Source organism: Puma concolor, chromosome D2 (genome assembly GCF_028749965.1).
Source record: "Puma concolor isolate L17-30 chromosome D2, mPumCon1.1.hap2, whole genome shotgun sequence".
In the NCBI taxonomy this organism is placed as follows: domain Eukaryota; kingdom Metazoa; phylum Chordata; class Mammalia; order Carnivora; family Felidae; genus Puma; species Puma concolor.
In genome coordinates, this window is record NC_141677.1 from 45,423,434 (window position 1) to 45,449,921 (window position 26,488).

The 26,488-nt window shown below is 52.5% G+C and overlaps 1 protein-coding gene across 5 annotated transcripts in view; it reads right to left on the minus strand.

Moving 5' to 3' along the window:
- Positions 1-26,488, minus strand: part of GRID1 (glutamate ionotropic receptor delta type subunit 1) — a 703,600-nt gene that overhangs the window by 545,003 nt on the left and 132,109 nt on the right. For 4 of the 5 annotated variants that reach the window (XM_086680177.1, XM_086680176.1, XM_086680179.1 and 1 more), the window contains exon 3: positions 4,720-5,004. The exons of the other annotated variant lie outside the window; for it this stretch is intronic. In XM_086680177.1, the coding sequence (XP_086536303.1) occupies positions 4,720-5,004 (285 nt within the window). The remainder of the gene's footprint in view (positions 1-4,719; positions 5,005-26,488) is intronic. 5 annotated transcript variants of the gene reach the window in all.

Genomic DNA, 26,488 nt, shown 5'->3' on the forward strand with positions numbered 1-26,488 from the left:
AATTTTGAGTGAAAAAGGCAGTCACAAAAGTGTATAGAAGTGCTATTTCATATATTTAAAGTTCACAAACAGGCCAAACCTAAGCAATATGCATTTCGGGATCCATACCTGTATGATAAACTATCAAGAAAAGCAGGGAACTGGCTAGCACACTATCAGGTTAGTGGTTATGTCCCCTCAGTAAAGGAGGACATGATAGGAAAGGGACGCACATGGTTCCTTTACATTTTTTAAACTGGTATGGATTCATGGGAGTTTATTTATTATCATTCTTGTAACTTGGCATATACATTGTTACCATGTGTGACTTTTAGTTGTTTTTAATAATTTAAAAACTAGCACAAGGGGTGCCTGGGCGGCTCAGTCGGTTGAGTGTCTGACTCTTGATTTTGGTTCAGTTCATGATATCGTAGTCTGTGAGATCAAGCCCCGTGTTGGGCTCTGAGCTGACAGCACAGAACCTGCTTGAGATTCTCTCTTTCCTCTCTCTTTCTCTGCCCCTTCCCAGATCATACTTGCACGTGCTCACTCGCTCGCTCTCTCTCTCTCTCAAAATAAGTAAATAACCTTTATGTATGTATATACATACATAAATACATAAGAGCACAAATAGACAGTGGCCACTCACGCAGATCCTGACCCACCCCCAGCCTGCAGGCTGGTCCAGGGGCCAAGAGCAAGCTACTGCACACTGGAGACGCTATAGAGAAAAGAGCTCTGGTGTCCCGACTTCACATCCCAGCCCTGTGTAGCTTTAGCCAGCTTCCTCTGTTTCTTTATCTGTGAAGAGTTCTTAGCAAAATCATTGTCCGTGGTGGGGACACGGTGAATATTTGTTGAATGAATGAGTCAAGACATCCAAGATTCCATCGTAACTACCACCCTCATCCAAATGTATTCCTGAGGGGGAAATTGTGGCTACAGCTTCTAGCACCCACCTCCCCACACGCACAAATGAATATCCCAGAATTTGAAGTGGCACATCAGAAAGTTCTCTGTTCTGTTCGATCCAAACTTTTGGTATTTTAATGTTACAGATTTTCTCTCCCAAATGTCAGCTTCTCTTCTATTTTTCCTTTCGCTGTCACAACAAGCATACAAGTATTTTCAATGGAATTTTACCAAATGGCACATCTTACATTTTGTAAACTATATACATGCACACTCCTCTTCTCGCCCCTCTGCCAAGTTCTGTCTCAGGGCCCAGTGATTTTGCTTCTTTGACCCTCATCTCCTGACTCAAATGCCCAGTCCTAAGGTTCCACCCAGAGCAGGTTATTCCTGGGCTTAAAGGGAGGCCAGGGGGCAAATGAGGAAGCATCAGGCCTCCTTAAGCAACAGGGGGAGCTTCTGTGTGACATTCACTAAAGCCCTGAGCACACCAGCCTAGGAATGCCAAGTCCATTCCAAATCACTTTTCCTTCCTTCTTGGCATCAACTTGCCCAGCTGGGGACAGGAAAAGGAAGCTGGAGCCTAGCAAACCCCAGATTACAGAAATAGGATGGTGCCTTGGCTAAGGGCGTGGGCATTAAGGTCAAAAAGAACCTCTCTGGACGTCATGTTCTTTATCTGTAAAACACAACAATAATCCCACCTCAGAGAGTTATTGAATGGCATAAATATATATATATAATATACGTTTAATATTGCAGATCAGCATTTAAAAAAAAAAGTTGCCATATCCCCAAACCACTTCTGTTTGACTTTGGAAGGAATAAAACAGTCTTTACACTCAATTTGCTTTTTAATTGGGCTCATCTGCAGCTAGTGCTGCAGTGGTGGGGTGGAGGAGGGGACCTAAAGAGCTCTGGAGGCACCATTTGTCTTGGGCATATCAGCAGTGTAAGCCCACCTACTACTCTCAGACAGGCCAATGCCAGCCATGCTGAGAAAGCACTCACAACCTGCACTCATGAGCTGGAGATACCGCATCAAACAGCACATGGGTTGCAAAACAGACCAGAGACTAGACTGTTGCATGAGCAGCACAGCCAGGACAAGCAGTGGAAGTCAAAGTGGTTACAGTTTACAGAGAATATTTTGGAGCAGAAACCTGGCCTCAGAGGCTGTCAAATCAGCGGACCGACGTCCAGGGCCCACAAAGGTAGGAGGTGTTGCACAGAATCCAGTGAAAGAACTTTGGTCTCCAGAACGCCTAAAGCCAAACAGATCAGCACCCAGGACAGCGACAATCAAATGTATGGCAGCACTGAGACATCGCATTCACCCCCACCATCCAGATCAGAATCAGCAAACATAGCAGGTTGCCGCCAGTCCCTCCCCTGCACCATGCAAACCTCATGGAGCAGTCATGGCATTTTCTATGGTGAGCCCACATACAGCCTCAGAATCCTTCTGAATCCTTCCCAATACAGCATTCAAGGCTCAACCAGTTGCTGGTCTATTAGAAGAAAGCTATTGGTTTACCCTGTCTTCATGGAATCACTGACAAAGGCCAGTCTGGTTGAAAACTAACTTCAAACCTCACCAAAGGTAGCAAAAGTATCCAAGTCAGAAAAAGAGGCACATCTTTAGGCTTGATTGGAGGTGTTGGGTAGGAGGGGAGAGGTGAGGGGCAGGGAAGTGTGTTTGCAGAATGAAACATCCTAGCTCACCTCCTCCACTTCAGAGGTCAGACTACCCGGTGCCTTGTCTTTCTTCCCATTTTTTCCTTTGTCTTCTGTGAAAATTGCTTGAAATATCCATGTCCTCATAAATTAGATGCTTCATTCACACACTGATAATTTCTTGGGGCCAACTCTGTGCCAGGCATGGTACTAAGCAGCAGGGACACAGTAGTGAATAGCACCTGGCCTGCTCCCCCGGAGCTTACAGCCTGGTGTGACAGTCAGTGTCCATCAACAATTAACCCTCAATAGTTTGTCAGGACAAGCTAATAGCAGGCCAAGAGAGTGAGATGTGTACCTCACAGATGTAACCAAGGAGCCAGCTCCATAGGAAAGAGAGGAGCCTTCAGACAGGTAGGGATCAGGGCCCCTTTCTTTGGAAGTTCCCACCTCCCAGGCCTTGGGGAAAACCAAGGCTTGAAAAGTTCCTGTAGGCTACAGCACAAAGGGAACAAAGATGTTGGAATAAGGGGGGCTAGGGGGCTTGCAGACCCTACCCCACAGCATCCTCCAGCCCTGGCGGTGTCCACACCTCCCAACAGCCCAGCCTCAGAGCAAACTGGATGCTTGGGTTGAAACATCAGTATGAAGCATTCTCAGGGAAGGCTGAGCCTCTGAGAGACACCCTGTGGGCTCCGGGGGGCTATGCCAAACCTCCAATGCCCTCCACCACCACCACCCAGGGCCAGAGATTGAATGCAGGTGGGAGGGAGAGGTCAGGCCTTGGACACAGTCTAGTTCAAGTGCTTGAAGCCTTGAGTCACCCTTGTCTCCATCACCACCTCATTTCACTTCAGCACAGTGACTGTTTGCTCTTCTAATTCCTCCTGGAAGACTCTAAACAGCATATTTGCTCAAGAGCTGGGGACAACATTCCAGTCTTAGAGAAGCAGAGTATTTAGGCAAATGCAAACATATGCTGGTTTCTCTTCTTAGTTACATTCTTGGCAAAGGAATTATTTCACCAAGAGACAAATCAGGACTTTCGAGGGCCCATTCATTCCAACCTGGCCCCAGCGATGGGACTGCTGACCCTTACCAGTCCCCAGACCCTTTAAAGACATGTAATATGAGTGGCAGCAGCTATAAAAGGGTGACACAGGGATCCCTGTGAGGGAACTACTCTATGTCCTGACCCTAGTGGTCACCTAGTGGTGATAAAATGGCATAGAAGTGAATACAGACACCCAAGTGCCTATAAACTGGAGAAGGATGAAAAAGGTCTCTGGATTGCATCAATATCAAATGCTGCTTATGATATGATATGAGTTATGCAACATGTTGCCCATGGGGAAACTGGGTGAAGGGTGCATGGGATCTCTCTGTATTATTTCTCATAATTGCATGTGAATCTCAGTTATCTCAAAATTAAGTCTTTTTAAAAAAAAACACATAATGCAGAAACCGTTTCATCTTGGGAGTAGGACTGGCCTGTTTTCACAGAGCAGCCATAAGAAAACCTAAAACTATTTCTCCAAAGCCCATTTTTGTGCATTTTTAACAAAGTATGATTTTTTTTTCATATGGGAGGTCTACAAAAAAGCCACATTCAGCGACATCCACATGACCTTACCTGGCCCCATGACCTTTAGGGTGCCCCTCCCCTGACCTATGCCCCAGCCTGTGACTCTGAAACTAAGGGCAGACCATGGTAGAGGGAGGCAAGGGGCTGGGAGGGCCAGGTGACTGTCCAGTGTGAAGGACAGTCTTTGAAGAGGAGTCTTCTGGGAGGACCGTGCTGGCTGGCCTCCGCCTCTACCTACATGCAGCCCTTCGGATCCCTGCCAGCAGTTTATTAATATTTTATTGAAAAGTCTAAGATGATTCAAACTTCAGCTGTCATGATAAGGTGTCGTTGCTAGGCAACATTCGTGCTTGTCTACAGATCTGTTTTTGCAGCTCTTCCCCCACTGGCAAAGCTCAAGGTTAGGCCCTAGCACCCCGAGACCCATACCGCTCAGACCCCCAACCACCATGTGCACCCAGCCCACTCTGAAGCACTCAGCCACCAGCCAATGGCCTGGCTCATGGGTCTCCCAATGCCCAACGTGCCTCCCAGGAGCCACAGAGTAACCCCTGCCCCCAACTCACCATACTCGCTGTCGTAGAACATGACAAACTTCTGCCAGCGCAGCTCTGTCACCAGCCTGAGCATGACGTCATTGAGGCGCACGGGCGGTCTGGAGGCCAGCGTGTAGGCCTCACCGTCAGGGCTGGGGTTCAGGTGGCAGGCAGTGCGCGGAGACCCCCCTGGGTTGCGCTGGACAAAGAGGTGTGGGATATGCATCGCATCTGTGAGTGACTGCAGGGCGTTGGCAGACGCACAGCCAGTGGACGTGACCAAGGCCAAAATCCCCTGGGTCATGAGGTCACAGGCTAGAAAGAGAGGGAAGAGAGAGGGATGGGTCAGCACGGGGACAATGCTGCACTGGCTTCGATCCACATGGCCCATGCCTAGCAGCTCATGCCCGGGGCCCCAAGAAATGCTGCCTGCCTCCAGAGACAGAACTACCCCGGGCCAGGCCAGGAGCTCTCACATGCAGAGTCCCACTGATGCTTTCAGGGATCCTGCCACCCAGATGTTCTTACACCCATTCAGCAGATGAGGAAATGGAGGCTGGGTGAGGCAAAATCATTTGCTCAAAGGTTACTCAAAGAGGGATGGTAGGACGAGAATCCAATGCACATCTGCTTGAAACACCCATCAGGGTTGCTAAATTAGCCATTCTGTTTCCCACCTGGGATGTGAGCCTTTTAAGAGCCAAGAACTCATTTTGTGGATCTGTGTGTCTCCAAGGCCAAGACATAAGCCATAAATATACTGTGTGCGCTATGATTGTTGGCTAGACTGAACTGATTGAGGCTGAAGGGAATAGATTACATCAGAAAGTCAGGGAGACACTTACCCCAGAGGACTCAGGTTTCAGGCAAAAAAAAAAAAAAAAAAAAGACAGCACTCCTAGGTCTTCTGGCCAAGTCCACTTAATTTATATCATAAAATACTGGGTCAAACCCCAGATGAAGCAGTCAGTTCCAGAAGCCCAAGATTATTCAAAAGCCAGTTGATAATAACAAAGGAAGATGCATGGCAGCTAGGTGGAGGAGGAGAGGGAGGGAGGGAGCCACCAGCAGCCTGTTCTTGGGCTGAGGCCCTCGCGGCCCATCTTTTGAAGTCATCCAGTATCCGTGAGGGGTGCCCCTTTTAGCCACAGACTTACGTCTTTGGGGGACATCAGACCAATTAATGGAAACATGCACCGCCCAACACTGCAACCCACTGCTCTGGTTTTGAAGCAAACATTTATTAATAATGCTTATGTGATGGAGGGATGTGGGAGAGCAGATGCAGCTTCAAAACACAGCCTGGGAATGTCAGCAGGCCATCTGCCGCAGACAGCAGACTTTTGAGCAACTTCGACAATGCAGTTCTTTCGGTTGAGAGCCTTTGGGTTTATGTAAACGTCTCAGACAAGGCTGAGAGGAGACCAGAAGCAGAGGAAACAACCCCAAGGAGAAGGCAGTGGGGGCCTGGGAAGGTGAGGGAGGAGGGAGGCCCTCCACACCTCCAAACCCCAAAGGCCGGCTGCTCCCCACGCAAGGGCGCTCACTGGGCACATTCACGAGCATCAGCAGGACGGTGACTCAAATGCCCGCAGTGCTCCCTGCTGGACCCTCAACCCCCATACATAATGCAGGGGCAGGGGCAGGGATGGTGCAATGAGATCCTCTGATGTCTCTTGGGAGTCACACAGCCATCCAAATGCTCTGACCAACTCCCATGCAAGCTTCACATGGCAGTTCTCTCCCAAACAAAAATCCAATTGCGTCATGCTCCTGTTAAGGCCTTCAGTGGCTCCCAAGAGCTTTGGGGACAGAGTCTTGTAGGCTTCCCAATGCCTGTATCTTCCTGCTCTTCACATGCCCCTGCCCACTATGCCCAGGCCAACCAGCCCTGTTTGAGCCCCTGGAACCCTCCATATTTTCTGTTCCCTCTTGCAACTTTCAACTTGAGTGAATACTCAAGACTCAGACTCTATATCCCCAGACTGGCCAGCAACCCCCTGTCTTGAGCTCCCCCTACACCCACACTTTCCCTATCAGGGCATGATGCATGGCTTGTGTAATTCTCTGTCTCTCCTAGGACCACACACTCCAGGGAGCCATGTGATGTGCCTGTTCTGTTCATCATCCTTCCCTAGACACACACCGTGTCCAGCACATGGCAGTCGGCAAAGACTGGTGCAAGAATGCAGTAAGCCTGGACATTTTCATGCCCTCTGGTCAATAATTCCACTTTAGGCACCTATCAAAATTATGGGAGTGGCTCTGGATCCCAAAACATTCATAGGATACTTATCCATGCTGTTGAAATATCGCTCACAATCTAAAAGATGCAGATAGATGAATGGTTATGAAAAACACTCCATTTGTTGAAAGCATATGTAGCCTTAAAATTATTGATGAAGATACTAAGGTAACATGGGAAAGTGCTTGTCATGAAAATAATACAAAATTGTATGTCTTTTATTACATCGATTAAATAAAACTCAACACACATGAAAGACCAGAAGAAAATATTGCAAAATGCTAAAAGTACATTTTACAAGAGGCCTGAACTGATTTTCCTTCTTTTCCATATTTTGCCAAAATTTCGAGTCATGAACAGATCATTCTTTTAGAAAAGAAAAATAATCTTCCAATAATGGGTAAGTTGTGAAGCTATATAGGAGGAGGGACTATTTTCTGAGAATTTTCCCTGTGCCAAATACTGTTGAGTACGTGTGTGTGTGTGTGTGTGTGTGTGTGTGTGTGTGTGTGTGTGTTGAGTACTTTATGTATGTGTCATTGTGTCCATTTTCCAGATAACAAGTTGTGAGGCCACACAACCAATAAGAGACAGTGCTGAACTGAAATGTCATCCAATCTAAAAAACACTTCTGAGAGGCAGCTAAGTGACAACAGCAGGGCACGAAATTATACACACCCCAGAACTGTAACTAGATAAAAAGCTTGCTTATGGAAAAGGCAGGAGAAAACACCAAAAGGCAAGAAAAGAACAAGGTGTAGTGATGCTGAATGGATTTCTCTTTATTCTCTGGTACATACTTTCTTCAATGCCAATACACTGAATTTCTAACTCTAAGAAGTAATCATACAAAATAAACTGGATATCACAAGGATGGAAAGCTGTCCAGACACCCAGCCCAGGACACCCACAAGAGTGCTCCTGGCTGCCATCACTCACTCCCGGCCCTCCACTGCCCACCCCATCCAACTCCCTCCCAGGTCATCACCTGACTTCTGATGGCAAACCCTGTGCCCATTCCATATACACTGGTTCTGAAGTCACTGAACCTCTCTGAACCTCAGTTTCCCCATCTGGGCAGGCATCCCACCGTCACTGCAGACTGCTTCCTTCCCCTCTGTGTGTTTCATACATATACTCAGCGCCCCCTACTGTGTGCAAACCCCTGCACTGGGCACTGGGGGAGCAAAGGGCACCAGCCCCAATTCTGAGAAGCTTGGATCCACCAAGAAGACAGACCCCATGATTCAGCCTGTGGGGAAGGAGAGATGAAGCTCCTTGGGACCCAGAGAAGGGTGACCTCAGGGTCTCAGAGAAAGAGGATTTAAACCAGCTGAGATGAAGGAAAACAGCATGACAGAGGGATGCAGCATGACAAAGACACAGGGGCCAGGCAGCAAGAGCATGCTCAGGGAACAATTGCCTGACTGGTCACTTTGCCCCAGTCCTGCTGGTAGCCAGGGACACCAACTTCTTGGCTGGGCCTGGGCTCACCAGGGCAGCAGAAGAAGCCCTAGAATCTCACTAACCAAGGTTCTGGTTTGGGCTCCTCCGGTCACATGGGGTGAGAGCTCCAGTGATCCCATTTGTCCTATGACGTGGCCGGTGCTGTGCCTGGCACGTCCTACCCTGAGAGTCCCAGGTCTGGAGAAGCCTGGATCAGCAGGATGCTGGCATTTCAGGGAACACTGGCAGGATTGTGATTGTGGGACTGTCCCGGAATGCTGACGGAGCCCATGGGTCCTTTGTGAGCCTCCATTTTCTAAATGAGGATAAGAATCTCTACCCAGCAGAGCTAGGGGAACATGGACTTAGGACATGGACAGCAAGTGCCAACCCTTGCTGTGTACAGGAAAGAGGTTAAATAGAAGCCAGTTTCCTGCCACTCTTCTTGGGCATCCCCATCTCCCCCATCAACGTCCCCAATCAAGTCATGCCCAGGATCCCAAGAAACAGTAGTTAAGACAGAGAGCGCCCTCACTCCTGCTGCTGACAGCCCTCGCCGTAGAGGTGGGCACCACTGCCCCACCTCTCGTACAGCCACCTGCAGCATCATGCAAACTCCTCAAGCCGCCAGCCTCGGAAACTGGGTGGATAATTAAGGCTGGAAGCTTCTCCCAGGCACTAATGGAGAGGCCCGATGCAAGTCAATTTCCAATCCGTTGTGAATGGCCTGCTAATTGGGGCACTGTTGAAATGATGGTTATTTAGAGGCTCCTAACATAAAAATAATATGATCAAAATACATCAGATCAAAGCCAAATCAGCTATTAGCTTAATCAAGGTTGTGTGCTCATTCCGGGACAGGACATACCCCCAGTGCAGAGAGAGATGCTGAACCCCAGTGACAGGGTCCCCTGGCCTGAGTCTGAGTCTGGGCCCTGCCACAAACATGCTGTGGGACCTTGGGCAAAGTGCCGGCCCTCTCCGGGCCTCTGTGTTTTCTCTGTCATGTAACAATGATCGCGCCCACTTCACAGGGGTGTTGTGCTCATTCCGTGAAAGGTCTTGGTATGTGAAGAGCCATTCGCACCGCCTGGCACGCAGTAGGGATGCAGAAGTCACCACTGTTATTACCTCTCCTGCTTAGACGTGTTTCTGCAGCTCACTACAAGATAAGAGCCTTTGTTATAATTCTTTGCCTCCAATATCATGTGGTCATAAAGCTGATCTCTCTCTTGATTGCAACAATGCATGCTTGATGGCTTGATAAGGACACCCTGAGAGTGGCTCATCAGCTGGGAAAGCAAGAAGCAGAGCTGAATGTGATGATCAGCTTCAAGCCCCCTCCCCAAGCCTGGTGGCCTAGGAGAGCAGAGGGTCTCTGCAAAGATCTATGCACTGCCCAACAGCGTCCCAGGAATTGGGAGAAAGAGGGTGCTCAGAGCTCAAGCTTGGGCCCAAATGAGAGGACCCATGGGCTCCGCCAGCATTCCGGGACAGCCTCACAATCACGTTCCTGCCAGTGTCCCCTGAGATGCCAGCATCCTGCTGATCCAGGCTTCTCCAGACATAGGACTCTGAGGGTAGGTCGTGGCAGGCACAGCACTGGCTACATCACAGGACAGACAGGATCTCTAGAACTCTCACCCCGTGTGAGCTTTCTGATCTCCTGGGGAGAACACTGCAGCACAGAGAGGGCTGGCCGGTCAGCCAGGGCCACCTAGCCAGAGAGCACAGAGCAAAGAGATCATCAGAAGCAGACCACCAGGAGCCTCTAGAGCCAGTCCCAGAAGAGACAGTGGCCAGCAGGGGACAGAGCCCAGGATTCCGTGGCTAATGCTAGCCAGCACTTCCCTGGACAGAAACGCCTAGGACAGCTCCAAACTCAGGGCAGGCCCCAGGGGAGGAGCTGGCCGGCAGGCACAAGGACTCTCTCTCTGCTGACAGCAAATCCGTGCCGTATCAAGTCATTCGGTGCCTGCAGGTGGACACTGTTGAGAAGAGAAGTATCCCCAGACATTGAGGTCACTCCAGGTACTACCCTGTTTCATGTCTAGTCTTCTCCATCCCCATCAGGATTCCTGGAGAATTCTCAGGCTAAAATTGGTTGGGAGAAGCAATACCCCAGAAGCCTTGGGCTAGAAGAGACAATTTGTGGTGCCACCACTCAGAAATGATGGCCACAGCTGTCCCAGGCCTCCCCTCCACCAGGTGCCCCTGGCATATCCACACTGCTCCTCCTGGAAGACCAGATGTGGCCCGGCATAAGTGAGATCCACCCACGTGGGCCCCTCAACCTCACATGCCAACTGGCCTCTGGCTAGCCCCTTCAAGAATCACGAGACTCTTCCAGATGGACAAGGCAAGAGAGAGGGCACTCCACCTGGGTAGGAGCAGAGGTGCCCAGGGAAGCCTGCCAAGGCTCTGCTCATCTCAGCAGGCAGCAGATGGGAGAGCCAGGCTCTGGGCAGCCCAGGGCTTCGCCCTACCCTACAGAAGTAACGGTCTCTCTCTCGGGTGGGGGTCCAGCAGGCCAGCCCCAGGAGCTCTAGCACCTCTGCCTGCCCCATAAGTGGGGCTCCCAGTGACAGCTCGTTATCGTAATCATCTTAACAGCCATGAGCACTCACCCTCCCCTGAGCTACCCTCATTATTGGTGCCCTTCCTTTCCTCCTTTAAGCTGGCACTGCTTTATTAATATTTGAATTCTAATGGCTAATGCTTTAAATTAAGGTAGCATTTATAAATACTTTATAGTCAATGAATAATTGACCAAATTTAGTATTGTCATAACTCATAGTAAATTATTGATCTATGAAGAATAAATATTTTTTCATGTTTTATTAAGACACTTAAAAGGTAAACAATACCATCAAATGGTGGGGGGGAAATGGGTGACAGTACCAGACAAAGGCAGGTGCTAGAGCTCTGGTCCCTATAGTACATCGACCCTCCCTAGCCACTTACCATCAAAGGGCACCCCCACAAAGGGGAGAGTCACCAGGGTCTTTACCCTCCTCCCTCTTGCGCATCCTGTCCTACAGACCTGCTTAAATAACACTCCCAGTGGCTTCCTCCTGCCTTCACTCCCATCTCCTTGCTCAGTTCAGTGTCTGTCCATCTGTCACTACAGCCACTCCACTGCAAACAACCTCACTCCCCTCTCTCTCCTTATGTGGCACAGCTGGTGAAATCCCAACCCGGGGTCAGCCCCCTTCCCCATGTCTGTGAGCAAACAGTGGAGAGTCAGAAAGACCCACGTGCCCGACGACGTGGTGACCCTTGCAAAGCTGTGTCACCTACCTCACCCTGCCATTCACCTTACACCCTCTCCACCACCTTCTCTGCCCACTCTCAGACCTCCCCAACTTCTCCCCCAAGTTCAGCTGATGACCTTGCTTCATTCTTCATGGATAAATGGAAGCCGCAATCAAAAGGAACTCACTCCACTTCTTGCCACCACATTTTCACATCCGTCTGCATTTGTGTTAGAAGCTGAAGAAGACAGCCTCTCCCGTCGGAGGTCGGGCCCTGCTCAGGAGCTCTGGGTGCTCCCACCTCTTGCTTTCTCCCAGACCAGACCCATCACTCACCCATCAGTCACGCCCTCTCTCTACGAAATTATCAACCTTCCTTGTATTTGATCTGTCCCTTTACAAGTTAAACCTCAGCCATGTGGATGGTTCCATAGCTGTGGCTCCAGCCCACAGCCCTCTCCTGGGCTGCCAACCCCCAGCCAGGGGAGGCTCCCTTGCTGAGTTCACTAGCAACTCAAACTTGGTTTATCAACACTGAGGTCCCTGGGGTGTGACCTTGTCCCTCCTGGTCACCAATCTCTTCAAAAGAGGCACCCCTCTCCACACTTGTCCTTGACCCTTCTCTCTCCCTGACCCTCTGCATCCAAGCCATCATCAAGTCCTGGATGTTTTATCCCCAAAATATGCTTGGGTCTGTCAACTTTCTTCCACCACCTTGGTCTAAACCACTATGACATCCCTACTGGACCCACATGCATCCAACCTCCCCCTGGGATCTACACACCATCTATGCCAGTGGAATGGCCTTCATGAAACACCAAGCAGACTGTGTTGTCCCTGCTTAATACCCACATTAGCTTCCCACTGGCCTTAAAATAAAATCAACATCCCCAAACAGGCCCTGCAAGGCCCTGCAAAACCCACACCCGTGCCCTGTATCCCAGGCAGGCGGCCGTCGTGCTGTAACTCAGACACTGCTTCTCCCGCTTCTGGGTCTCTACAAACTCCCTCTGCTTACAGTGCTCCTCCTGCTAGCTCTCTCATTCTGTGCTTTTGTGGGTAACCGTCACCCCCCAAAGAGAACTTTCCACAACCCTTATTTTCCCTTGCTGTACTTGGCCTGCACACCACCCACCAACATTTGCAGTTGTGGACTATTTTGAGCAGCCGCCGCCAGTCATCTTTCTCTGAACCATGAGCCCATGAGCAAAAGAGCCTGCATACCGCTTACCCTCCGAGCCCCTGGCCCAGCGCCCGGCGCAGCACAGCAGAGCAACAAACTATTTAATACTCCTAACAACTCCGCAAGAGAAGCACTATGGGGGTCCATATTTCATTGGTGACACAGAGTTTTCAAACCTACCAAGGTCCCCAGATACTCATGTCCTCCCAAAAGGGTAGCCATGTTCCAAAATTTAGAGAAGGGGAGTTTCTTAATTCACCAAAAGCTCAGAGGGGGCCAAGGGGACAGTGGGAGAAAAGTTGGCTGGGCCTGAGGCCCCAGAGCACCCCCAGGGTAGGAGATCCCACACCCCTCTGGCCTCCCAGTCAGCCCAGGCCAGGGGCCCAACAGCAGCAGGGCCGAAAGGTCCCACTGGATTTTGGACCATAGCCTGAGGCAGGTGGGCAGCTGGGGCAGGCAAGATGCACAGAGACAACCAAGAGGGTGGGGTAGAGCTGGCAACACCATGCCAATCTCTGGGGCCTCATCCTTATGCCAATTAATGAATCAAAACTGATTCCCTGCTCCCGCAGATTGGAAACACAGGGAACACTGGGTGGGATCGTGCTGGCTTATTTATAGCTCTCCAGCTCCTCGTTAATGATTTTTACTGCTCCGCCAATGGAACGCCAGGCCCCCCGGGCCGGATTCGCACAAAGCCTACCCTGTGGAAGTTAAATCAGGACAGTGACAAGTCCTGGGAGACTGAGAGAACCTCGAAAGCAGCCGGGCACCCAGGAACCTCCTGTGGCTCTCTCTGCACCCCAAGCCCAGACCTCCCTTCCCGGACGCCCCTCACCCTGCCTCCAAATGCCACTCCCTACACTTGCTCACATCTCTTATCAGCCTACTTGTCTCCCTGCCTCCCAGCATTTCTTTCTCCAACCCACTCTGCAGACCAAAGCTCAGCAACCAAGAATGCCCCAAAATACTTGCCATGCTCCCCACTGCCTAGGAGTCAAAGTCCAGTTTGTGAGATCCCCCAGTACCCCTCAACTCCACACACCAGCATGGCACCCATCTGTTGACCAACCTTCACAAGCCCTGTGCTCTCCGCTGGTCACCACACCCACCCTAATCTCTAACTTTGCACATGCAGATTCCTTTTGCTTGAAATGCCCTTCCTTCACCACTATGACCTTCAAACTCCTACTTCTCCTCCAAGACCTACCCCAAATGCCTCTTCCTCTATGGAACTTTCCTTGACTTCCCCTTGCTAAGGAAAATTAATCATCCCTTTCCCTGCAGGAAAGTACTGCATCCTAGCATACTTCTATCAAGCATGTATTATTTAACTTCATGCTTAATTGCTAGGGTCCAAGAAAAGAAACTGAGTTTCATGACTTTCTGTATCTCCAGGCTCAGGGCCTGATAAAGAGATGGTCAGGGGATGTTCACGGAAGGCATGAGTAAGTGAAAGCACAGATGCATAGAGAATGAGTGAAAAGCTGGAAATGTCAGTGCTATAAGGTAAACGAGTCACCCAGAGAATCCGTGGGATGGGAAACATGTCAGGAATGATGCAATGGAAAAGTCTGCCTTGTCAAAGAGCAGGGCTAGCTCTGGGCAGCACAGTGAGTGGGCTCTGGGGCCTCCTGGACTTGGCTCAGAATACAATCCTTGCATGGCTGAGCCAGGGCGCCATGGGATACTCACTTCATCTAATCCTGCCCAAGACGGAGGGACTGCTTAGAGGAAGAGGAGAGTTGGAACCTTGGAGGAAGCAACAGCACTGTTCTGGAGCCGACGAGGCAAGGGAGAGACACAGCCAGATCCGAGGAGCACCGGTTCCATGGGCCCCGGAGGAGGGACAGTTCGGGTCCTGAGCCCGGGTGGCAGCCTGGCTCCGAGAGAACAGCAATGGACAGCTAGCAGCACAGAGAGGTCTCTGGAGAACTTGGTGTTCCCGGGACATGCACTAAGGGACATGGGGCACCCCTGCATGGCCATACCTCAGAGTACCCAAGAAGGTGTTTTCAGGTCTAGAGCAAGAGTGAGAAGGAAAAGACTGTGGCAGTGTCTGGGCTGGGGATAAGGACACAGTCCTTCTGCTTCTCTGGACTGTGGAACGGGAAGACGGGAGCCTGGCCACAGATTGCCACCAGGTGCCATCCATCTAATCACTGAACCCATAGCCTCCCTGGGAAATGGGTACCACTACCTCACTCTAGACAGGGGCAGAGACCCACAGTTAGGGTGTTGCCTGAAGTCACAGGGGAGCCTGGGTTCAAACCCTGAGCTGCCTCTCACCCCAAAGTTAAACACAGTGGCCCAGGAGACAGGCAGGCCCACTGCTACAGCTGTGTGTTCTCAGGCAAGTCACTTAAGCTGGCTGAGCCTCAGCCTTCACTTATAAACAGGCTAATAACAGCCCCATCTCTAGGGCCACCACAAGGAATAAATGAGCTAGAGGCCAAGGATGGATGTACCCAACAGGCCGGATCACGAAGCCTGACCTCAGCCCCGCCCACAGCCCTGGGCTGCCCAAGGCCAGTACCATGTGTGCCTCTCCCCTTCCTCCACCTGCATTTTTCTTCCAAAAGTGAAGGCCATCCAGTCACCAGGCACCCCCTGGCCTGTGGTCCTTCCAGGCCCAACACAGCCCTCTGAGATGGGGAATTGAAGCTCAGTGAGGCTTCTGGATCTCCCTTCCCATCTCAACCTATGTCTGACTTTTCTAGCTCTCTCTGGCTCACTCTCTCATTCTCCCTGCTGTTGTTTCTCACTTGCTGAGCCTCAGTTCTCCCTCAGAGTGCACACGTGGTGTGTGAGTGTGTGTGTGTGTGTGTGTGTGTGTGTGTGTGTGTGTGTGTGCATCTCTCTCCCCCACCAGCCTATGCCCTCTCTCCCCAGTAGGACTGACTGCCCTGGAGGGACACAACCCCATGTCTACGCTTCAGCTCCCAATCCCCGTGCTGGGTTTGGAAGTTGGCCCGTGGATGCCCAGCTACTAGGCCCTCAGCACTCCAGTCTCTCCACCCACAGAGGATTAGTGTCACGGGAACAAGTGTCACCTCTCAGCCTGCGCCCCTTCCAAAAAAACTGGGAGGGCACAGAAATGTCCCCATCCTGCCAAGCTCCAGCTCTGAGTTCTAGCTCCAAGATCTTGCACTAATCCTGTACTTGGAATCCCCACAGACAAACAAGAGGCAACCTCCAGGCTCTGAGGTGCAAAGCAGGGACTCGGAGGCTATCCTGCCTGTGTCACATTCATATCTCTGTTACCTGCATTCCCCTGCAAGCAACTCACCATTCTGGACCCAGGTCAAGTGGCTCTTCCTCTTCAGGGGCCTTCTTCACCCAGTCAGGACAACAGAGGCCCTGCCTCTACTGTCCCCCTGCTTTACACACAAGTGCAGTTCAAACAGTATCATTGTTTGTTCGTAGATCTCTGTCACATACTGGACTGACCCCTAAGGATCTCTCTGTCCCTAGCACCAAGTCTGGGGCTGGACACTCAGATGCCTCAGGGGAGCAGCAGGGACAATAGGACAATGGGGGATGGGCATGCTGCTGGCACTGGTCCACCCGCCATCACAGGGGCAGCCCAAGATGGCTGCTCTCACCGGGCAAACCTAATGGCAATAGGTCGTCACCACTCTGTGGGTCCGTCTCTAGGGTGAGTGCCCACAGGGATGCCCACATACACCTCAACAGCCTGCACAGGTCAGGTACGGATGGATCCAGTCCTCTGTGCTACTCTGTGGCCTGTCATCTGGTGAAGACCAGCACTGAAGCACTGGCCCGAAGCCATCCCGATGGGCAGGGACAGCCTACTCTCAAGGGCAGGATGCCAGCACTGAGCCCCCAGCCTCTGGCTTTACTGACCCAGATAAGCCACTAGTCCATCCTGCCACATTCCCTTACTCTCCCACTGGGAGGGCCACGCCTGACCTCCAGATGGGAGTCTTGAGCTCAACACCTGCCACCTGCACAATGTCCCTCAAACAGGGTGTTTGCACTCTCTCCTTAGGCACCACCCCTCCACAGCTCAGCCCCTTCTCTCACTCTGCCCAGCCTAGATGCCCCCCACCTTGGCTGCCATCAAGCCCCCATGCCTTGCAGCCAAATCCAGGAAAATAGACAGCAAGAGGCAGCCCCTCATGCCTCCCTGACCTCTCTGCCACACAGCACCCTACATGGTAAGGGCAGGAGTGGGGAGCTGGGGCGAAGCCAGAGAGGTGGCTGTGACAGATGGGGCTGGTTACACCCCAAGGCCCTGCTGTGTTCATCATATCTTTGTCATGCTTCTTACATGGAGAAGCATGGAGCGGTCCAAGCAGGCTGGTGTCCACACTTACTGATCCAAACCCACAGCTGATTGTGAACAGAACATGGGGGGGGGGGGGGGGGGGGGGGGGGCTTCACAAATTCCTGACATGTGTCTTACAAATGAACTTCTTTCCATTCAGCCCATTACTCTTCTCAGGAGGCAGCAATTACAAAGCCCAAGCCCTATCCTGTCACTTAGCATCCAGGAGCCTGGGCCAGTCCCTTTTCAGAATATCGGTAGCGTGTTATCTTTTAAAGTAGGAGGACAAGGGGCGCCTGGGTGGCTCAGTCGGTTAGGCGTCTGACTTCGGCTCAGGTCATGATCTCACGGTCCGTGGGTTCGAGCCCCGCGTCGGGCTCTGTGCTGACAGCTCAGAGCCTGGAGCCTGCTTCTGATTCTGAGTCTCCCTCTCTCTCTGCCTCTCCCCTGTTCATGCTCTGTCTCTCTCTGTCTCAAAAATAAATAAACGTTAAAAAAAAAAATTTAAAGTAGGAGGACAAGGAGGAATGGGTCACAGCACCCGCATTACACACAAGACATGAAAACAAAGCCTCTGGCACAAAGTACATCTTGAATCAATTCTACGATGCTAATTCCTTCCCCCTTGGGAAGGATCCATTCGCTCATCCATCATTCATTCACTTATCAGGTACTTAGTACCCTCCCTCCCAGCTTCTTTTAAACTAGGCACACACGGCTGCAGAGGACAGCCAATGACACAAAGGGGAGGGTGGCGGGCTGCTGTCCAGCCCACTGGGGCTGAAACAGAAAGAAACGAAGCACTCTTTCCCTCTTAGAGAGATGGAACAGCCCAGTGGTAAGATGACAGGTGCCAGAGCTGAACTGTCCGGGCACCCCAATCCCTGCTCTGTGCCTCAGGCTGCGTGTGGCTCTGGGTAAGTCACACCCTCTCCTCGAACATGCCCCACCTCGAACACAGGCTAACCACAGTGATTTCAAATCAGATAAATGCATTTAACCAAGCAAAAGCAAACACACAAACAAGACCCACAGCACCTACCTCCTAGGATACTAACAAGACTCAAATGAGTTAGCCCCCACCAGGAAGTACAACTAACTGATCATCTGCACAAGGAGTGAACTAAGTAAGACCAGAGAAGAAAGCAGCCCAGCCAGGTTCAAAAACAGGCTGCCTGTGAGTGCCCAAGGCCACCCTCGGCCCTCCTGTGCATTTCCCCAGCAGGGGCAGTTCTGCTGGCCAGGGACGAGTGGGGCAGCACCCAGCCTGGCCTCTACCTCCCAAAGCCTGCAGCTGCTTTTCTCATTCACCCCAAGGCTCCACATGGCCTTGATGTCTACCTCCGATCTCATTATCATCCTAACAGCCATCATGACAGCACACAGCCTCCAAAACTGAAGAGACAGTGCCACTTTTAGAGAATGAGTCTAGAGGGGGCAGCTGCCTCAGCTCCCAGCAGCCACCACCTGACAGTCTCCCAAGTAACAGGGTTGGTGTGGGTACTGGCCCAGCCCCCGAAGGCAGCTTTCCCTGCATCACCAGGGAAAGGAGGCAAAGCCCTCAGGACACAGACGATGGCCCATGCCACCCTGGCCATTCAGGCCAGGCCTGCTGAGCCCAGCTCTGAGGAGGCTCACTCCTGAGATATGCAAAAACGTGCCCAGCTGGCCTGGGGACATTACCTTCCTTGGCTCCCAGGTGCTTTGGAGCAGACAGGGAGAGAAATCAGAAATCTCCTGCAGCCAGCAGGGATGAGAGGGGATCCTTGCCAGTGATAATGAAAAATTTCACAGCAGCAGATGCTTGGAGAAAATTGAAAAATACAACAAAATTCACAAACCAGAGAGGAACTTAAGAGAAACGTGATCAGTGGGGCTGTCTTCCCATTGGCACCTTTCCAGGCATGAGAAGACTGACTGGGAACCAGGTCCTCCCTACTAGGTAATTCAATTGCCCCCCCCCCCCCAGAGCCCCAGAGGCCACCACAAATCTCTCCAAGCACCTACTATGTGCCCAGCCAGGATCCATGCCAGGAACACAGAGGATGCAAATATGGCCCCAGGTCCTAGAAACGCCATCTGGAGAGGGAGCTGGGGCATGGGCCAGGACATTGTGGTCCCGTATCCATGGAGGGATGTCAGGCAAGAGGAGTGTGGGTAGGTAGTCATGAGGCCTGGGATGGCAAGGGGGCTTCACGGGGGACGGGGCAGCTGATGCCGGGACAGAACACAGACGAAAAGGGAACCAAGAGAAAGAGAGCAACTAGGCTAGCAGCATGCCATGAGCCGAGGCATGCACATGAATGGCATCTAGGGATCTGCCAGGAGGGAGCCACTCATGCTGGGGTGAGAGGGAAACAAGGAAGGTGGGTTCAGAGTGGAGGTCTTGCCTGCTCAGCTGAGGGGCTTTGTTTCGATCCCATGAAGGAGGCTTGGAGGGTTCCTGAGCACAGGCAAGGCCTGCTCAGAGCTTACCTATGGAAAAATGGCCCCAGTGAGGACACAGCAAGAAGACTAAAGGCCTAAGCTGACTCCTCCTGCTCCCTGTCCTGGCAGGACCTGGGCCAGGAAGTATGGAGGCAGAAGGCAAGGAAGACAGTCAGGGCCACTGCAGGTCAGAGGACAAAGTCAGCTAGATGCACAGAATGGGGGGCGGGCAGTCAGGCAGACCTAGGAGCCAGGCTCCCCCACAAAGCCAGCAGGACTAGGGGTGAGGCACCTGTCGCCTAGTGGCACACGCTACCCTTACACACCATTGCCTGGCATCCTCCACAACCCTAGGAGGGCATCACCATCCCTCCCCTCTACAGTGGGGACAGCTGAGGCTTGGCAATGTGAGGTCTCTTGTCAGGTGTGGACCACCCACCTCCCCCCTCCCGCTAGTGAGTATGAGGCCAAGAACTCAGGCACAAGCTGCCCACCCCAAGCCTGGGCTGAGGGCCCAAGGGGCAGGGCAGGATAGGAGCTGGTGCCTTCCGGCCCTGTGGGGAGTAAGGCCAGCCCTCCAGCCTTAAGTCAGCGTCTGTGATGTCCCCAGAGGCTTGAGAGAGCTCTAAGAGAGAGAACTGTATGTCAGGAAAGGAGCCAGTGGAGGAGAGTGGATGAGGTTGGAAAGGAAAAGCAGGACCCTCACTCACCTCTGCCCCTAAAGGAAACCCTATGGAAGCCATTCACGTCCGGGGCTGAGCCTGAGGGACGCAGACACACAGGCACACCTGGCACCCAGTAGGCAGGCTCGCCTCCTGAATGGCATAGAGAGGCCTCTAAAAGATGCACTCCACGAGAGCCGGCCTGCCACACAGGGCATGAGAGTGGAAGGAAGACCCTAAGTGCAGAGGGTCTGTCACCGGGACTGATCACGTGTAAGACCGCTGACAGGGACAGAGGGTATAGTGTGGGCAGAGCCACGTCATGAAACTCTCCAAGCCACAGTGGGCACAATCGGTACGTGAGCCTTTCCCTGGAGCCCAGCTGGAAGGGAGCGGGCGCCCCTTCCTCACCATCATCCAGGCAGGAGCTGGCAGTGCCAGGGGCACGTGCACAGAACAGCACCATCACCAGGTGGGGGCACGCCAGCCTCCTGTGTGAGTCTCCGCTGGCCAGAAGAGGAGCCTGGGGACTCCTGTTCCGTGCCACAGGCCTGCTTCTGGAGGGCGCTGTGGCACATCGAACCAGGGCAGGGAGGCTCTGAAAACTGACGAGAACCACCCTCCTGCCCCCAGAATCCCAACACGATATGCGCTCGTTGTGATTTGCACTCCCTCGGGGCATTTTCTTGCTAAGAAGCAGGCTCCACTTGGATGGCTAGGCCTAGAAAGCTCCAGAGGTTGAAGTGAAGCCCAGCTCAAGCCCTGCCCTGGCCATGAAAGTCAGCGCCCCTCTCTCCTCTGCGCAGACACCCTCCCTGGAGAGAGACAAGGAGGCAAAGGGGTGGGAGGACACACCCACCAGCACACACAGCAGGACACGCCCCACACACCAGCGAGCACACACACACCCACGTGGCACTGAGACTCCCCATGCGGTGCGGGCGGCTTCATGCTCCAGCCCACTGACCCCTGCCAGGATTTGGCAGGGATGGTTCTGGGCAGATCTGGAGATATCTGAACCCTGCGGCCTCCTCAGCATTGTCTCTCCTCTGCAGGGACCTCCACCCCAAGGAAGGGCAGTCCAGCTCAGCCCTTCGGACAAGCCCTTCCATAGGCCCACAAAAGTGGGCACCCCTCAGGCAGTCCCGAGACTGCTCTCCAACATGTGGCTGAGGTGGCACGGGCAGCAAGTGACAACCATGTGCTATGTCTCATCACAGAGACACAGTGATGCTGTGGGCAAAACGGGCCAAGGGAAAGACCTACCTTCCTGAGCAAACTGCTCTGTTCACAGCAGCTCCCCTTCCTTTTGTTTGGTTTGCCTTACAATCTTTTTAAGTTGTTTTTTTTTTTATTCTGAGAGAGAGATAGCATGTGTGAGCAGGGGAGGGACAGAGAGAGAGAGAGAGAGAGAGAATCAGCACTGACAGTGCCTAGCCCGATGTGAGGCTCAAACTCACGAACCTGTGAGATCATGACCTGAGCCAACATCAAGAGTCAGATGCTTAACCAACTGAGCCACCCAAGCGCCCCTTGCCTGACAATTCTGAGGTAAGGATTATTGTCACCATTTTTCAGACGAAGACACTGAGGCTTAGAGAGCCAAGTCACTCGTTTAAGGTCACATAGCAAAAGGCAATGGAGCCTGAGTCCAAACTCAAGTAAGTCTGATTTTGCAGATCCTGCCATTCCCACACTCCCAAGTGGTACAGGTGAAGACCGAGAAGCAGCAGGTGAAGATCAAGGACCAACAGGCAATAGATCGATGTGCAAAGTCCCCTGGAAAAATGAAAGAAGGAAAACCTTCCTGTTCTCATCCCAAGCACATATCCCCACTAACTGGCCTCCACATCCTACCGAACCCCCAGAACTCCAAAGCACTCGTGCCCCCTCCACACTCCTAACATACACAGACTCACAAAACTACTTCCTACACCTATTTAAACTATTGGTTGAAGGAAAGTGCTGCCGACCAGCTGAGTGAGCCTATGCATCAGCACCTGTCTGGGCAGAGGCTTACCAGAGAAGAGTATCACTCCCCACCCCGGCTGCCCACACTCCCACACAATTAATAGGAAGATGATCCCTAAAGCTCAGAGCCTAGAAATGTGCAGAAGGAGATACAAGAAGACGTGGGCGCTGGGTTGCTGCTGCCTATCCTGGCCATGGTCAGATCCACGGTCACCCTACCCTACCAGCCTTGCCTGTGCCTTCCCAGTATGGCAGCTTCTTCTCTAACAGGGCCATATGGAGGCTGGGCATGATGGGATGTGGGGGGACACACAAATAGGTCAGACCCAGCCCATTCCTCCCAGATAGCACCTGAGCCCTGCACCTCCATCATGCCCCAGGGGCCCTGACCTCACCTGGGGAGACAATCAGCTGACATCCATAATACACCCAAGACGCACTCCCTCAACATAGTCTTCCAGAGCACTGGCCATTGTCACACCAACACCCAAGATCCCTGTCCCTCTCCTCCTCCTCCTTCAAAGCTCACCTCAAGTGTGCCCTCCATGAAGCTTCCCGGGACCTTCTCAACCACCTACACACACACACATACACACACACATACACAGAGTTCAGCTCAGTCTGGCACCTGTCATTCTGAATGATCGCCCTCTGTCTCTGCCACCAAACTGTTAAGGCCACTACAGGATCCCCAAGGTGCAGGTGACCAGGGAATGTTTATTGAAGGAATGAATGAAACTGTTGAGTTAGATCAAGCGGAGGTGCTGAGGACTAGCACATACCATGTATTGATTTTGCCCTACAGAACTGTGGCTCAAGCTGTCCAGCTGAGGGCCCTGGTGTGAAGCAGGGGGAGGAAGAAGGAGGGATGCCATTTCCCAGTCCTTCCCACAGGCCGGCAAGTGAGCTGGACGTGCGCAGAGACTTGGCTAGGGCCCCAGGTAAACCACAGACCTAAGATCCAAGCGGCGCTCACCGCCTCCACTCACTCCCTGCATTTCTGCAGCTGAGGCATCAGCAAAGGTGGATGCCCAGAGCAAATGCAACACCTTTTTGCCTTAAGTGGGTGACTTCTTGAATGGTTTTTATGAGGATATAACACCAAGGGAAGCACCGTGCAAGGCTGAGAATTACATATATTTATAGTGTTTAGGCAGATCTGTACTCAGACAAGGACTATCTCGTTGCTCACCACAATTTGCACTCTCCTTTGAAGCACGTTTTTTACAAGGAAGGAGGCCTGACACCTGGCAGTGGCCGGGAGACAGCAGTGTCTGGAGGTGCCTTAAGAGGTGTTGCTGTCCTGGCCCCCAGCCCCACCCTAGGCCTAGCCTGAAGCAGGGACAAGAAAGCCGAGGGGCCCTAGGTTGTCAGAGAGAGACACGGGAAGATCTGCTAAGAATCTACCTTCACGGCATGGAAATCCACACCTCTTTGAGTGACAGGACCATCTCTTAAAGTTCAAAAATGGCTCCGACCTGAGGTACTTGTACTTTAAGTTTCCATTGATTGAGAACATTGCTAATGAGCAGATAAGCCTTCAGTATGTGTGTGCCAGGGTCAGGCTGGGAGCACTCGCAGATTCATACCCCCTTTCTACGGACCTGCAACTGGGCAGCTGGGCTGACGGGGCCCAGATCGAAACACGAGGAGCAAGGAGAAGGTATGGATAAAAGAGAAGAATCACATCAAAGACATCCCAGAAGACTCCCAGGGTCGTACACCTGGAAAGAGGGGAACACTCTGCTCCTTCCCACTCAACCCTGACCACCACACATAACACACATACACAACACATGCCCGTGCGCACACACACACACACACACACACACACACCTGCACCATACACACCCATAGCACACACATACCCCCCCACACACACAGAACTGACACATATGTGAAACTATTGGAAGAACCATAGGCAGAGCCCGCCCAAGCCTCCCACCCTCTGTGCTGCCCAGAGGAGTGGGAGTCTTTGCAGCAACAAGAGGCCCCCCTGGGCAGGAACCCCAGAGTCCGAGCCAACCTCCTCTCTCCTGCCTTTCAGAAGAAGCTCAGAGGAGCGGTCTCAGCAGATAGATGACCCAACCGCATCTCTCCCACAGCCCACCCTGAGTCCAGCCAGCCCACAGCGCTAATTAGGAAACTGAGGGCCAGAGGTCACCAGGACAGACGAGTGTGGAGAAACGCCATGCCTTGGCCTTGCCATTTTCCCTGGTTTGATGCTGTGTGCCCCGCCCACACAGGCTCCGGTGCCCACAGTTCACCCTTCTCGGCGTAACCAGACACCTGGGGCAGGAGCCACCCTGAGCTGTGTTTATGCAGCTCATAGAAACAGCCCACGACACACACAGAACTGCCAGGAGAATGCGGTCATCTCCAAGATGTGCCCCCCCCTCCCCCCCGGCTGCCCGTGGGGCTGAGTGTGGTGGCAGTGGGTCCACCTCCTGGTGGGGAGAGGAATGACAGCAGGGACCTAGCGGTGGGAGGTGTGGTCAAGAAAAAGAAGTCACAGGACAGCGGTACCCTATCCATTTGAAGAGGCCCTCCTTCTGGGGTAGAGGGTGGGCCTGAGGTACCTCAGGAAATGCACAAGCCCAGCATTAAGAACTCCTGCAGAGCTAGCTGGACAGTGGCTCAGCCTACACTCTTTGAGAAGAGAGAGAGAGGGTCCCAGCACAAGGCAGGGAGAAGGGCTCTGAAGCAGAGCTCATGGTCCTTTCATCTTCCTGCCTCCAGCCTTGTCCCTCTGGCACATTCCTCACCCAGGCAATCTTCTAAAACCCTCAAGGATCCCCATCCCTATGGGACCTGCCACTCCAAGGCCTGGCCCAACACCCTCATAAACTGAGCCTCATCCAGCTCTCCACTCCTGTCCCCAACACCTGCCCCACCCTCATGCTGCATCACACAGGCGACTTCCTGCTCTCTGCTGCCCTTCTTCCCACCTCTGAGCCCTCATCCATGCTGGCCCTCTGCAGGGAGGGCTGTCAGCCCAAGTCCCACCCATGAAGTCCCTGCGTGGTCCCCAAGACACAGCTCAAGCTGTGGACCACCTCCCAAGGTAAGCCAGTGCTCCCTTCCATCACGGGGCCTCAGTGGATCATCCCCACCACTAGACCATGAGCCACTGCAGGGCCTAGGATTTGGGGTCCCAGCACAGTGCCTGGCATATAGTTCAGTGAACACTGAAGGAGGCAAGGAATGAATGACAATAGAAGGATGGATGGATGGATGGATGGATGGATGGATGGATGGATGGATTGGTGGATGGATGGGAGGTAGATGGATGGATGGATTGGTGGACAGGTAGATGGGTGGATAAAAGGGAGGGAAAATGCAGACAACCAGGGGAAGTCTGACCTTGCTCCGGCCTTGGCCCCCCACCCTCACTCCACACTGCCAGAGCACAAAGGCACTTAGAAGGATTAAGCCTCCTTGATACAATTGGAGTGGCTGGAAATAGCTCTGTGCAGCCTGCAGACGCTGCCTCCCAGCAATCAGCCTCAATCAACACCCACCTGTCCCCGCTGCCAGTTAATTCCACCTGACACCCTGGCCGGGAAACTCGAAGCCGCCAGGTGTCGGCCCCATATGAAGGATCGCAGGGGCTGGATATGCTCAGCCAAGGCCAGAGCAAAGTCACCCTCCTGGGTCCCCAGTGTCCTATAGGGACAACAGTATTCATGAGCTGCGGCCCACAGCCGAGCTCAGAGACCTCAGGAGATCGTATACCCCCAAGGGAACTAGGTCAGCCTCAGGAAACAAACGTGTTCCCCTTCTGCCCCGGCCGCTCTCCTCTCATATTCCCAACACAATTCATGCCTTTAAAGAGTTGGTACCTCGAGGCAGGATTTTTAAGGGCTTCAGGTATTGGAATATGGAGTGTCTTCAACACCAAAAAACGATAATGCAAGGGAATGAAGGAGAGGGGTAATCCCCTCCAGATCCTCTACTTGCCCAAGGGTGCCCCAAACAAGGGTGGGCAGTATGGAGGCAACTGGCACCCCCAGTGGGGAGGGGCCACCTTGGTCCAGAAGGGGCTTCTGTGCCTTCAAAATAGGGACTATGTGAAACTCAGGAAAGGGGCCCCTTGTGACCTCCTCTAGGACTTTTACTTTGTAACCATGCCTCCCGGTCCCCTAACCCCTCGGTCTCTCCAGTCATATACCTTCCATGCCTCCCACAATAACCCCAGACACTCAGCCCCAGCAAGTGCACAGGGCCAGCATGGACAGTGCCCCACCTCCTTGGGCAGAAGGGAGGCCCCCAAAACACCAGGGACCACTCAAAGAGGGGGTAGGGTTCTGAGTAAGGACA